Source organism: Nerophis ophidion, linkage group LG11 (assembly GCF_033978795.1).
Source record: "Nerophis ophidion isolate RoL-2023_Sa linkage group LG11, RoL_Noph_v1.0, whole genome shotgun sequence".
Lineage (NCBI taxonomy): Eukaryota > Metazoa > Chordata > Actinopteri > Syngnathiformes > Syngnathidae > Nerophis > Nerophis ophidion.
The window spans coordinates 60,577,962-60,593,882 of NC_084621.1; the positions used below are offsets into that span (position 1 = coordinate 60,577,962).

General features: G+C 38.6%; 1 protein-coding gene across 2 annotated transcripts in view; it reads left to right on the forward strand.

Moving 5' to 3' along the window:
• The first annotated feature begins 1,286 nt into the window (after positions 1–1,286).
• Positions 1,287–15,921, forward strand: part of emc2 (ER membrane protein complex subunit 2) — a 52,041-nt gene continuing 37,406 nt past the window's right edge. For both annotated transcript variants that reach the window (XM_061916400.1, XM_061916401.1), the window contains exons 1-3: positions 1,287–1,386; positions 1,914–2,027; positions 12,958–13,022. In XM_061916400.1, the coding sequence (XP_061772384.1) occupies positions 1,347–1,386; positions 1,914–2,027; positions 12,958–13,022 (219 nt within the window). In that variant the 5' untranslated portion in view covers positions 1,287–1,346. The remainder of the gene's footprint in view (positions 1,387–1,913; positions 2,028–12,957; positions 13,023–15,921) is intronic.

Here is a 15,921-nt window from a genome sequence, read left to right on the forward strand (position 1 = left end):
CCGGATCGGACCGGACCCCCTCCACAAGGGAGAGTGGGACATAGAAGAAAAAGAAAAGAAACGGCAGATCAACTGGTCTAAAAAGGGAGTCTATTTAAAGGCTAGAGTATACAAATGAGTTTTAAGGTGAGACTTAAATGCTTCTACTGAGGTAGCATCTCGAACTGTTACCGGGAGAGCATTCCAGAGTACTGGAGCCCGAACGGAAAACGCTCTGTAGCCCGCAGACTTTTTTTGGGCTTTGGGAATCACTAACAAGCCGGAGTCCTTTGAACACAGATTTCTTGCCGGGACATATGGTACGATACAATCGGCAAGATAGGATGGAGCTAGACCGTGTAGTATTTTATACGTAAGTAGTAAAACCTTAAAGTCACAACTTAAGTGCACAGGAAGCCAGTGCAGGTGAGCCAGTACAGGCGTAATGTGATCAAACTTTCTTGTTCTTGTCAAAAGTCTAGCAGCAGCATTTTGTACCAAGTGTAATCTTTTAATGCTAGACATGGGGAGACCCGAAAATAATACGTTACAGTAGTCGAGGCGAGATATATAAAATATATATATATATATTGATATAGGGATGGTATAACTCGGTCGGTAGAGCGGCTGTGCCAGCAACTTGATGGTCGCAGGTTCAATCCCCGCTTCTGCCATCCCAGTACCACCCACGCTGGTTTAAGAAAATAAAAAATAAAAAAACAAATGTAACTTAGATATTGGGTGTCACTGACTATGTAAATCGCTTTAAGTCACTAGAGAAAAGCGCTATACAAATATAATCGACTTCACTTCATATATATAAATATTCATATCCCCATCCCATCCATTTTCTACCGCGTATTCCCCTTTGGGGTCTCGGGGGGCGCTTGTGCCTACCTCAGCTACAATCGGGCGGAGGGCGGCGTACACCCTGGACAAGTCGCCATCTCATCGCAGGACCAACACAGATAGAGTAGTCAGGGTTCAATCAATATATAGATATAAATATATACATATATATAATGCACATTTGTGTTTTCTCTTCTTGTATTATTTAATCTATTGATATCCTGAATGCGTTGTTTTTTACGCGATCACTAGTTTGGTGAGTTTAGTTTTTTTTACAGGCAGTTAAATTGAGTTTTTACTATTTTGTTGTTTTGATAATGTTGTACAGTACTTTCGAAACGGTCTTTTTAAAATGCACTGTAGAAATACAGTGGATTGTCTCATCCACTTATCCATTTTCTACCGTTTGTCATCAGTTTTAATGTATGAGAATGATACCCGTTTTGATTAAGCTTCCATATCAGGCCACGCCCACCGTCAGAGCCCCAATGACGTAGTTGTTGTCAAAAAAAGAAAAAATGGCGTCGGTTTCAGAAATGTACGATGTCGGCTGGGAAGGTAAGCCCCCCCTAAAAAAGTTGTTTCTGATGTTGTTTTCGATGGTTAGGTGGTTATTATGGCGCTCGGTTTGTACAATAGTATAAGAAGGACGTTTGGTTTGTGATTTAAGGTGGTAGGGGAGAAGTTAGCCGCTAGCAAACAACGAGGCTAGCTTTAGCGTTGTCATGCTCATAGTTGCTAATGCAAGCTTAATAGCGACCACTCATGAAGGTTTATGGATATAGTATTGCATTGCCAGGATGGGTTGGTTATCAGCGGTTATATTATATACAATGGCCTTATCTTCTTGCATCTGCTTTTGCAACCGATAGCCTTATACACATAGTAGTGGTTGTTTTGCCATGCAAATATTACACACCAATATAGTGACAGTGAAGCACATGCAACTGACTACTTCTGTCTTTACTACAATTGTATGCTACGTGCTTTTGCACGACATGCAGTGCAATGCTGCATGCCGCCTTACCAAATTGAGAGACGTTGCAAATTCCAGTCGCTTTATTGCTGCACGGTTGTGTCCGCAGAGATGAGAGACAAGCTGCGCAAATGGAGAGACGAGAACTGCAGAAACAGCGAGCAAATAGTGGATGTTGGTTCAGAGCTCATCGGTGAACATTCATCGAAACTGGGGGATGACAGTAAGTGTGTTGTTTGTTAAAAGGGAACATTATCACAATTTCAGAAGGGTTAAAACCAACAAAAATCAGTTCCCAGTGGCTCATTTTATTTTTCGAAGTTTTTTTCAAAATTTTACCTATCATGGAATATCCCGAAAAAAGGCTTTAAAGTGCCCGATTTTGGCTATCTGTAAAGCCACCCGTCCATTTTCCTGTGACGTCACACAGTGACGCCAATACAAACAAACATGGCGGATAGAACAGCAAGATATGGCGACATTAGCTCGGATTCAGACTCGGATTTCAGCGGCTTAAGCGATTCAACAGATTACGCATGTATTGAAACGGATGGTTGGAGTGTGGAGGCAGATAGCGAAAACGAAATTGAAGAAGAAAGTGAAGCTATCGGCGATTGCCTTCTAACCAACGATTGCATCTTTTGACCACTGGAGCAACTTAAATCCGTCGATTGGTAAGTGTTTGTTTGGCATTAAATGTGGGCGGAGGGAAAGGCTGGATGCAAATATAGCTTCAAATGGACATACAGCTTGCCTAAATAGCATGTTACCATTGATTAGCTGGCAGTCATGCCATGACCAAATATGTCGGATTAGCACATAAGTCAATACCATCAACAAAAATCACCTTTGTGATTTCGTTGACTTTATCATTGGAAAGGCATTTGCTTTGAGTGTCGGATGATATCCACACAACTCTGTCGTAGCATCACTATCGTCGGTAAAATGTGCAGAACAAACGAGGGACTTTAGCATCTTTTGACACTGGTGCAACTTGAATCCGTCGATTGGTATGTGTTTGTTTGGCATTAAATGTGGGTGGAGGGAAAGGCTGGATACAAATATAGCAACAAATGAGACATAACGATGCAATATGTACATACAGCTAGCCTAAATAGCATGTTAGCATCGATTAGCATGCCGTGCTAATCGATGCACACTCCACGTAAGTCAACTTGAATCCGTCCCTGATCGTGTTGTTACACCCTCCGACAAAACACCGACGAGGGATGATGTCTCCAAGGTACGGAAAACAGTCGAAAAAATGGAAAATAACAGAGCTGATTTGACTTGTGTGTGTAATGTGTTTGAGAAAATGGCGGAAATCGGTTGAAAAAACATATGGTCTTTTTTCTGCAACATCAAGGTATATATTGACTCTTACATAGGTCCGGTAATAATGTTCCCCTTTCATAATTGGGCAGTCATTCACAAGGCTAGTCGTCGGTTGAATTCCTCTCTGCAGTACAGAACTATATTATCTATACCAGGGGTCGGCAGCCCAAAATTTTGAAAGACCCATATTGGACCAAAAATACAAAAACAAATCTGTCTGGAGTCGCAAAACAAAATTAAAGGCCTACTGAAACCCACTACTACCGACCACGCAGTCTGATAGTTTATTTATCATTGATGAAATTTGAACATTGCAGCACATGCCAATACGGCCGGTTTAGTTTACTAAATTGCAATTTTAAATTTCCCCGCGAGGTATCCTGTTGAAAACGTCGCAGAATGATGACGTTAAGTTGACGCGTGCTTGTGACATTATTGGTTGGAGCGGAGATTTCCGCCCAGCACCACTCACGGCTAAAAATCGTCTCTTTTCATCGCATAATTTCACAGTATTTTGGACGTTTGTGTTGCTGAATCTTTTGCAATTTGTTCAATTAATAATGGAGACTATAAAGAACAATGCTGTTGGTGGAAAGCTGTGGATTGCAGCTGCGTTTAGCAACCGAAACACAGCCGGTGTTTCTTTGTTTGTTGTGAAGCTTTAACACAGAGGTTTTTTTTTTTTTTGTGCTTCACTCTAGCTTTCGTCATCCACAGATCTTTCATCCTCGCTCAAATTAATGGGGAACAATCATTGCTTTCTCGGTCAGAATCACTCTCGCTGCTGGTGGCTATGATTATAAACAATGTGAGGATGTGAGGAGCCCTCACACCGGTGACGTCACACGCACATCGTCTGTTACATCCGATACAGGCAAGGCTTTTTTGTTAGCGACCAAAAGTTGCAAACTTTATCATCTACTAAATCCTTTCAGCAAAAATATGGCAATATCGCGAAAGGATCAAGGATGACACACAGAATGGACCTGCTATCCCCGTTTAAATGAGAAAATCTCATTTCAGTAGGCCTTTAAATATGGCGTCACATTAGTGCCAAAAATCCAAACGCATAAAAACTGTTATCGCGTGCTGATTCTCCACTTCGCACGCGCGCGCCACATCCTTTTCTGCGCGTGTGATGTCTTTGTGCGCGCGCGTGGCGCCATTTTGCGCACGCACTTCGCCTTTTTGCGCGCGCGTGGTGCCTATTTACGCGCCCTGCGTTTCGGTCTGGCATCTCTCCTCGCATTGTCATGTTTGTTTTGGCACTTTGGGGGCGGGAATGGTTAGATGGCCCCTTCTTCCTAATTGGCTCTGAGCGCTGTCAGTCAATGGCAACGTCGTGGCCATCTTACCTCAGGCAGCCGGCCCCGCCCAGTACATATTTGTCAAGGAACATGTACAATTTAAATAACCATAACTTGCTCTATTTTTAACTAATTTCCAATTGGTTCGATTTGTTATAAGTGTCACATTTTCATGGGGCTATCATGGCTAAACAAGTAAGTCTTTCACTATTATCTCTCAGATTTAATTTTCCTAATGTATGGAGTTAGCTTTTTTGTTGTTTTTTTTAAATACATTTTTTGAACTCTGCCATTTATACTGATCTGGGCTGATATCTAATTGTCCGTAGTTTGAATTGTTTGCAGAAACCTAAATACTTTTTATAGTAATATTAAACCATATTCATTAATTGTAGTGATAACCTGTCATTCATTATTCTACTAAAATAGTAATTGCAATCATAACATCAATAATTAGGCCCATATGCTAATCATGTGGTCCTAATATGAAGTACGCATAGATAAGTGGGTTCGGGTAGACTCTAATGTAAACTTAAAGTAGATAGAGGAAAGAAAATTATTAGTCCCCCATTGTGGCATACATTCACTATTTACATAAACAAATATTAAATAAAATAATATTTTTTAAAACAGACAAGTGGGGAAAGAAAACATATTTGAAAATATAATTTCCATCATTGACTGAAATCTGTCGACAGGTTGTATGTGTATGAAAAGAGAGATATTGATCTTGACACAAACAAATTCTAAAAATTTAGTGGAGTTGTGCAAAATGCCCATTGAATTTTATCTAAAAGTCTTTGAAGAAGGTAAAGAATGTCTCATCTGTTGAGAGAACATCACATAGTTAATGAAGTGTCAAGATCAATATCTCTCTTTTCATACACACACAACCAGTCGACAGATGTCAGTCAATGATGGAAATTATATTTTCAAAGATGTTTTCTTTCCTCACTTGTCTGTTTTAAAAAATGTTTTTATTTATTTAATATTTGTATATGTAAATATTGAATGTATGCCACAATGAGGGACTAATAATTTTCTTTCCTCTATCTACTTTAAGTTTACACCAGAGTGTACCCGAACCCACTTATCTATGCATACTTCATATTAGAACCACATGATTAGCATATGGGCCTAATTATTTATGCTACGATTGAAATTACTATTTTAGTAGAATAATGAATGACAGGTTATCACTACAATTAATGAATGTGGTTTTAATATTACTATAAAAAGTATTTAGGTTTCTGCAAACAACTCAAACTATGGAAAATTAGATATCAGCCCAGATCAGTATAGATGGCAGAGTTAAAAATATGTATTTAAAAAAACAACAAAAAAAGCTAGCTCCATACATTAGGCAAATTAAATCTGAGAGATAATAGTGTAAGACTTACTTGTTCAGCCATGATAGCCCCATGAAAACGTGACAGTTATAACAAATCGAACCGTTTAGAAATTAGTTGAAAATTGAGCAAGTTATGGTTATTTAAATAGTACATGTTCCTTGACAACTACGTACTGGGCGGGGCCATCTGCCTGAGGTAAGATGGCCGCCACGTTGCCATTGACTGACAGCGCTCAGAGCCAATCAGAAAGAAGGGGCCGTCTAACCATTCCCGCCCCCAAAGTGCCAAAACAAACATTACAGATTGAGGAGAGATGCCAGACCGAGACGGGACGCGCACACATAGGCACCGCGCGTGCAAAAATACACCGCGCACAAAGGCACCACACGCGCGCAAAAGGGTGTTGCGCGTGCGCAAAGTGGAGAATCAGCGCGCGATAACAGTTTTTATGCGCTTAGATTTTTGGCACTAATGTGACGCCATATTTAAAAGCCATATTACATACAGATAGTGTGTCATGAGATATAAATTGAATTAAGAAGACTTAACGGAAACTAAATGAGCTCAAATATAGCTACAAATGAGGCATAATGATGCAATGTGTACATATAGCTAGCCTAAATAGCATGTTAGCATCGATTAGCTTGCAGTTATGCAGGGACCAAATATGTCCGATTAGCATTCCACACAAGTCAATCAACAAAACTCACCTTTGTGCGTTCATGCACAACATTAAAAGTTTGGTTGACAAAATGACACAGAAAAAGAACTGGCATAAAATATGTCCTAGAAAGTCGGAGAAAGTTGTACATGTAAAAAAACCACGGTGAGTTCAAAGACCGCCGAAATTAGTAGGACAAAGCGGCGCTTGCCAAATACTTTAATCAGTGAAGCATGTTTAATACAAAACAGTGTGCTTTAAAACAATTGGGGAGGTTTGTGTCATGTTTGTCCTCCTACAGAAACCATATTAAAACAAAAAATATATTTTTTCCCTTCATCTTTTTCCATTTTTCATACATTTTTGGAAAAGCTCTAGAGGACCACTAGGGCGGCGCTATTGAGCCGCATGCGGCTCGAGAGCCGCGGGTTGCCGACCCCCGATTTATACAGTATTAGGTATTGTTAAATTGGAGAGATACAATTCTGCACAAATCAAGTCATCGCATATTTGTTTTGGAAACATTTAGAAATTTGGAATCTATATTAGTGTTGTCCCGATACCAAAATTATTTCAATACTTTTTGGTACTTTTCTAAATAAAGGGGACCGCAAACACTTGCATTATTGGCTTTATCTTAACAAAAAATGTCAGGGTTTCTTGTTGCAAGCTTTTCCTTAAATAAAATAGTGAACATACAAGACAACTTGTCTTTTACTTGTAAATAAAGAAACAAAGGCTCCTAATTTAGTCTGCTGACGTATACAGTAACATATTGTGTCATGTATCATTCTATTATTTTGTCAACATCATTAAGGACAAGTGGTGGAAAATAAATGATTAATGTACTTGTTCATTTACTGTTAATATCCGCTTACATTCTCTTTTAGCATGTTCTATCTACACTTCTGTTTAAATGTGATAATCACTTATTCTTCTCTTGTTTGATACTTTACATTAGTTTTGGGTGATACCACAAATTTAGGTATCAATCCAATACCAAGTAGTTCCAGGATCAAACATTGGTCATAGTCAAAGTCTTCATGTGTCCAGGGACATATTTCCTGAGTTTCTCTACATAATATAAATTAAAAAAAAATGAAAGAAGATGTTGTGATGCCAAAAAATATCTATGTAATCATAGTAGTATCACTCCTGTACTTGGTATCATTACAGTGGATGTCAGGTGTAGATCCACCAATGGCGTTCGATTACAATTTGATGCCGGTGAGCTACGGTGTGTAGTGAAGCATGTCTAGCTATTCCTCTTCCTGCAGTGATGATAGTTCTAAGAAACTTACTTTATTTGTCGCCATGGAGGCAAGGATTAGTGATTTAGAAGTAGCTTAAACAATGCCGAATGCGGCTGCACTTTAGCCGCTAACTAGCTAGCCATGTCTTAAAGCACCACTTCCAGAGGGTGTTTCAGTGTTATAACTTCTCATTTATCGTTAAGTTTTTAAGCCAAAATGCGTCCGTCCTGCCTTTTCTGTTTACACACTGTGTGTGCTTGTAAGTACTCCGTGATTGTGCACTGCTGAACATGCTCGTCTGCTCGTAAACCAGCAATGTCACGACGTGACGACGACGGGAGCGCGGGGTGTTGGGGGACCAGTAGTTTTCAGAGGCAGTATAGTACTGAAAATGATGAATTAGTATCGTGGTACTATACCGTACAACCCTAACCTATATTAGTAATTGCAGTTTAAGATAAATAAAACCTATGTGTTTGCATTTTTAGAAAGTGAACAGCCTCTGTTTACTGTGTTGTTGTGACATCAAATCTATAACACACTTAGCTGGCTTTTATTTATTTATGACTTTTACACAAAACAGGGATATTAGTGCAGCTTTGTGTGCTCACCCACAACAACACAGCATCCCCAAATCTGATAAATATATACTTGATAGGCAGGGTTTGCTCTTAATGTAACTGATCGTGACGCACCGCTACAACTTAAAAAATATTAGTTTTTTTCTTACATGGAATCAAATTAAAGTAATATAATGTATTGTAGCCTCCAGAAGAAGTCACGCAATAGCCAAAGCTCTTTTTAACTTTTATTACTAATCTCATGCTAACAGGTCCAATTCCAACACGTATTTCCTTCTGTGCACACGCGTCCGTCACCGTGCTGTCTTGATACACAACAACGCTTCCTAATTCTTGGCCAATTCCCTTTTCAGGCAAGAACATAAAAAACACACAATTATCAACATTACCTCAAGCAGGTCTTTACAGTATAAATGGATTTATATAGCCTAGTAATTACGTACTTTTGACCAGTGATGCACCATTAATTGGACTGCTGAAAAAAGACTAGAACAGCCCCGTCGAACCGGATGCTGTGATGACGTAAGCAATATGCATGGGATGGTCTGGAGCGGAGGCCGCATGTCTGAAATGTAGACGTACTTCGATCGTACTAGCGAATTACAAAACGTGCAATGTGCTTATATTCAGAGGACGGTAGTGGCTTTTTAAGGAGAGAAAGGCTCGCAACAGCGCAAAGTAAGTGTGGTGTCAGACTCGCTGCAGCTCTAGCGGTTTATCGGATATTTCGAGGGATGGAAGTATATAGTCTCCAAACACAAGTAGTCTCCAATAACACCAGAAAAAGTTGCTGGATTTGTTGCTTGTCGTTTATTTTGTAGAAGCTTAAACAATTCTCAACAAAGTACATTGTACAATGAGCTGCAACAATTTAAAAATAGAGCATAGTGATATATTTTAAATATGTTAATACCAAAACAATACAGGTTTGTTTATAAATGAATGAATACATTTTGTAAATCATTTTTAAAGAAAGTATCTGTATTATAGCAGATAATGTGAAGTATACTGTATGAGGACGTCATGTTGGCCACACCCCCTTTGCCAGAGGTATTGCTTGGTTTTAAATGACGTCGTGTCCGGCTAACGTCCCCTCATTTAATATGCGTGGTGGTCAAGCCAGCATCTGTTCTCAATAAGACAGCGCCGTACAGCTTTTCTTGAGGAAAAATGCGTCATGCTTGCGTTGTTTTCGGCTGTACAAATCGTTGAAATCTTGAAAAGGATAAACGTTTTTTCAAAGTTCCTCAAGAGGTAATTCAAGAAGGGCGGAAGAGTGCAATATTTTACAAAACGACGACGAAAAAATAGCACGGGCTCCTGTTGAATGGAGCGGAGTCGAAAAATGTACGACTTTGCAGTGACCACTACATTGAAGGCTTGTTTGATGTACTTTCAACGTTTAGTATATCCCATTTAACTATTATCTTGATATTATTTGTATTCCTTAAAACATATTTTTGCTACAAGTGTTTCGAAGCGCACCATCTCGGCAAGTCTAAATAAAAGAAAGCAAATTAATTACAATTTGATGACGACTGGGAAAAATGTGTACTCGTAAACAGTGCATGCAACAGCAACAACAAACATTGAAGCCAAGATAAATTATGAAATGCAACCTTACCCAAACAAAAACGATGCATATTTATCCAAGATAGTCTTGATACCAATTTCAACACTTAATAAGTTGTAGACCTCTATGCTTGTCCTAGTTGTCATCTGTTGGGTCTTGTAGAATGGTGTCTGGAGCACCAGATAGTTCAAAATATCTGGGAACGCGACCAACAAATAATCCCTGATATTACTCAACAAATCTTTTTTTTTGGATGAAGTGTAGGGATCTATTTCATTGCGTAGTTTGATTTTTTTGCTCGTATCTGCTTTTGGCAGTAGGTCTCTTGCATACTCAGTTTTCGCACTGCTTGCTGCATAACAGCCTTCTTGGCTTGGTTGACCACCACGATTTTTCATTTTACGGAATAAGTCACGTCACATCACGGAATACAAGCAATATTGGCAATCTGGGAAAAACCCTGGAAGGGGTGTGGTACTAATCCAATTTTATAGCATATTAAGCAGTTTTTTTATTCATTTAAATGCGAAAGGTCAAAAAGTATAACTGCCTTGCGTCTAAAAATCTACTTATTAATCAAATACAGTGCGGTTTAGCTTTTGGATAGTGGGAGGCATAACTAGCTATAGTGCCAAGCAGAAGCCAAAGCCTGAAGACATTCTTCAGTCATTCGTCTAATATAGCCTCTATTTGGCCTTAGAGGTGAAATACGTTAATGGACAAATAAAATACAAAAACCACTGCATGATCGAGGACAGGGCCACACGTTGCAATTATTACCACTAATTAGGGCTGGGCGATATATCGATATATACGATATATCGCAGGTTTGTCTCTGTGCGATATAGAAAATGACTATTGTAATATTCGATGATATGTTCTCGCACCGTGTCTTTAAGCTGCGTGCATTACATTACTGGCGTGTCTCACTCCTTCTCGTCTGTCCTTCTCACAGAGACGTAAAATAAGCCCGCCTTCTTACATACGTCACATACTGTCGCGCGTCTAGCGTCACACGCTCTCGCGAGAGCTAACGTTAGCTGAGGCAGGTCGAGTTGCTTTTAGCTGCAGGCATCACACAACAGGCGTTTCTCACTCCTCCTCGTCTCTCATTCTCACAGAGACGGAAAACAAGTCCGCCTTCTTACATACGTCACATACTCTCGCGAGTCTAGCGTCATAGCTCTCGCCGATCAGAGAGGTAGCAGCGTGGCTAACGTTAGCTGCGGCAGGTCGAGCGAGTGGAGCTTGTTACAATACAAGAGAGAGAAGGTGCGAAACTTATCACAAATGGAGGAAGAACAATAAATGCCCAACATAAAGAGCAGGGGGTCCATCATTGGCGGTGGTTTGGCTTCAAGTGGGAAGATATTCAGCAAACAACAGCAATATGCTGTTCAATGTATATACTATGATGATTAACCTGTGTGATGACAGTATTATGCTGGTAGTATATATTTGTACCATGAATTGATTAACGCGGACCCCGACTTAAACAAGTTGAAAAACTTATTCGGGTGTTACCATTTAGTGGTCAATTGTACGGAATATGTACTGTACTGTGCAATCTACTAATAATAGAATCAATCAATGCAAAGTATGCAGCAGAAGTGTTACTACAAAAAGGTAGCAACACTATTAATTTGTTCTTTCATTTAAAAAGTCACACGTGAGAGAATGAAGAGTATTTAATGAATACAGTTTTGGTCAATTGACTTAGATGTGATTTCCCTCTCTGCATGAAAAGTTTAAAATGAGCCTATATTAATGCAGTATGAATAAGAATGTTTTAATGTAGACACATAGAATCATCATACTGCTGTGATTATATGCATCAAGTGTTCATTCAAGGCCTAGGCAAAATATCGTAATATATATCGTATATCGCGATATGGCATTAAAATATCCCGATATTAATAAAAGCCAATATTGCCCAGCCCTACCACTAATGTTGTGCTTTAGCCAATAAGAGACTTTCTTTGCTAAAAAACTATTTGTCTGGACACAAAAATACTTTACCAATATTCAAAGCTAAGCAGTTTTATGTTTTTTATTTTGTTCCTTTCCAGTTCAAAACCAAACCGTGACATTAAAACCAAACAAAGGTTATGACGTTGTTCACCCCTAGTATTTGGTTTTTATCAAGTATTATCAATCTTATTATCTTTGGTAATCCACATACTATAGCCCTGTGTTCCACCAATCATGAATGAATGTGGCATACTTGCGTGTACATTAGAGATGTGCGATGGTGGCACGAAAGTCATATCCCTGCACTTTGTAGCTGAATCGGTATAAATGGTCAAATGTATCCAAAGTTAGAAATTGATTAAAATTTTAGTCAAAACAAAATCAAACATTCAAATTGTTGCCCTAAAAACTAATAAAAAATAAGAATAAATGAAAATATAAGAAATATCAAACTAGATGTTAGGTGAAATGAACTCCAGTTTTGAGGCGGTGGATAATGCGAAAGGCAGATAAGAGATTACATTTTCCCAAACACGACACGTGCACTGCCACATCATCATGGATTGATTGTAATGCAATCACTCCCCGTCAGGCCTATTATGGTAACCATTGTACTTTAAATACATCAATGTCTATAGATGGCACATAATAATGGGAAATTCAAATGTATTTTAAATGGCAATTTTCCAAACTGTTTAAGAGCCTTTGCAAATGACGGCAACTACACTCAGATCTTCAATTTAAATTCATTGCGACTATGATATTTTTGGACTGAACTATATGTCAAATGCCAAAATGCATGCATGCAAACTACTCACAGAAAAGGTCAGAGCTTAGAATCCAACCCACCACCTTTTAAGTGTGAGGCAGACGTTTTAACCACATGCCTAACCATGTTGCCCGATGTGGAAAGTTTATTTCCAAAATACTTTGAAATCTTTGTTTTTGCGTCATGGAAGTTTGTGTGAGTTAAAAGAGTTGCAGCTGGTGGGTTAAGCAGTCTTAAGTTTTTATGTGAATTCTACAATTCAACATGTCACATTTTATGCCACGTTGTATCAAGCAAGGGAATGGAAAGGGTGTTAACACAGTCTCTCTTGTCTGTCTCTCTTCTGCCCAGTATGGATTATTTATGAGCAGGTGATGATTGCTGCTTTGGACTGCAGTCGGGACGACTTGGCTCTGGTAAGTTTGAAAGCGCTACTTTATGCACCCATTTTTTCTCTTACAGCCATCTCCACTTGCATCTATGTCTTTGCCAAATGTGTAAATACAATTTTTATTTGGCCAAATGGCAGTATTTTGTTGTTTAGCAAACAACCAGATGCGGCTCAGTCTAAAAGGGGACACAACATTTTCTTTGGGGTTACCCCAACCACGAGCGAAATTTGACGTTTTTTAAGTTAGTCTTCATTAGTTAAACTGTTTAAAAAATATTGTTTTCCACTCCGCATATATGTGATATAGGGAAAGTCTAACTTAGTCATTACAATTAGTTTTCTTTTGGCCATACATTAAGATAATTAAGCAAAGAAAGGTGGCTTTAGATTAAGGTAATAGACATACAATCAGGTCAAATCTTGACAGGATGGATAAACTGCATTTTGGATGGTAAAATGTGAGTCATCAATTCACTAGGTAAATATTTCATGCTGTATTAAATTGTGCAGGTGGTCATAAACTTGCCAGTCAGTGTATACAGTAGTGTTTTCTTTATATCAACATTTCGGTATCAGTACCAAAATGTAATTTGATTCTTTTTGATGCTTTAAAAAAAAGGCAACCAAAAAAAAAAAAGTCAATATTGGCTTAATTTTAGCATACATAATTTGAAACATTTAACACACATTTGTCATTGCACTCAAAGATATACATATAGATAAGATAAACGTTTCTGAATTCAGCTTTCTCAACTGTATATAATTGGCACTTGATTCATACAGATGTACAGTCACTGCCCTGTTGAGCCTTTTGGCATCTTTGGAAATTCAGTTTGAGTACTCGGCATGCTGCTCAAAAACAGTTTAAATGGTAGGTTGCTTGTGAATAGGTGGCAGTGTGTGGAGTCACTCTCCATAAATCAACACCAAAAGCAGACTTCTGTAGTTGAAAAAGCAAATGATTGTGATACGTTTGTCATACAAGCAGTGGCACTAATTAATTCAATATACATGACCTAGATTATATTTTGATGCGGTTGATTACATATAGCCTGATATAATTAAGGGTTGGTTTGGCATATAATAGAAACCTTTATTGACGTTGTATAAAATGCTTAATGATTTATTATTGCCTCTCTTGCTTGGTCTGTGCTTTAAGAAAAGTACAATAATCAGTAAATACTAAAAACAATACTATAGCTAAACTACCTGTTAAACAGATAAGACATGTAGCAGGTAAAACACACATTTTTGGGATTTGTTACGGAATTCAGTCAATTCATTTGCATTATTTTACGCTATCTAGGCAGTTTTGACTCCGTTAATATGCTAATATTTGGCAACGGGCCAACCAGCTGTATGCGGCGTCTATGTGTCTATTTGGGCACAACAGAGCTACATCTAGTTAACTATGTACGTACCTGTTGGCCTTTAAACTCCTTGTACATGTTTGAATGTTTGTTCTTTGAATGTTTACTTAAGTTTGAAATACGGTTGTCCTGATACCAGTGTATTGGTACTGGTACCAACATGTATTTCTGTACTTTTCAGAATAAAAGAGACCAGAAACAAATGCCATTATTGGTTTCATTTTAATAAAGTCTTACGATACGTTAAACATATGTTTCCTATTGCACTTAAATAACAATTTTAGAAGATTGAAATAAAAATGAAAAGTAATTTCACTCATGCACAATTGTAAATTGTTCTTTATTACATATAGCCTGTCATAATCTAGGTTTAGGTTAAAATAGAATAGAAAAGCTTTATTGAAAATGTTTTTTGTTTGCCACTCTTGGTCTGTTTTTTGACCAATACAAGCATTACTAAATACTAAAAACTGTACGGCTCAAAGTACACATGTACGACATGTAGCAGGTAAAACACACATTGTTGAACATAAAACACAAATTGTAGGAATTTGTAACAAAATTCTGTCATTTCAAAAGTATCAGTTCACGCTATGTGGGTGGTTTGGACTGAACTAATAAGTGGCAACAAGTTTGCCAATTATTGCGTGTGCGCGTCTATGTGCATTGCAGGGGAGCAGGTTAACTACATTACCTTTAAATTCCTTGTGCAGGTCTGGGTGATTGTTATTTAAATGTTTACCTAAGTTTGAAGCAAAGATTGTAATACTTTAATGCCATCTTTGGGGAGGCATGTTTTAAAGCACTGGTTGCAGCATGGCGCTTCCCATGTATAACTCGTCACCTCAAATACACTACCATATTGCACTTCACGCACCCTCTTTATTAACCAGTAGAAATGCATTTTGCACATATTTCCTCTCCCACTGTTTTTGCTTGTATGGGCTTTGTGTGTGTGTGATGACACTCAACATCATGAGCTTTGGCTCTGTATGTCACCGCCGCACTGCAGCATGCGGATGGAAAAAAAGTACCGGTATTTTTCACAGGCAGTATAATATCATTTTGAATTCATTAGTACCGCGGGTACTTTATTTGGACCAGTATACTGTAGAACCCTAGATTGAAGTATTGCCACCTATGGTGAGGCATGTTTTAAGTACTGCTTACAGAGCGGCGCTTCATTGCTTTAACTCTCCTTGATCTTTAGCTTTGAAGCCAAAATACCTCCATATTGTGATTTGCGTGCCCTCTTTATTAACAGTCAGAATTGCCGCTTCTGCCTTTCTTCCTCTAATGGCTCCGCTTGTATGTGCTCTGTGTGTATGTTGCCTCGGTTTATAGTACCAGCAGCGTCACGAAAAAAAACTACCGGTATTTTTCAAAGGCACTATAGTCCATCCATCCATTTTTTACCACTTGTCCCTTTAGGGGCGGCAGACGGGGGCCTGGAGCCTAGCCCCAGCTTCACTCGGGCAGACAGTAGGGTGCACCCTGGACAAGTCGCCACCTCAAGGCAGTACAGTAACTTTTTAAAAATTCATTATTTTAGGT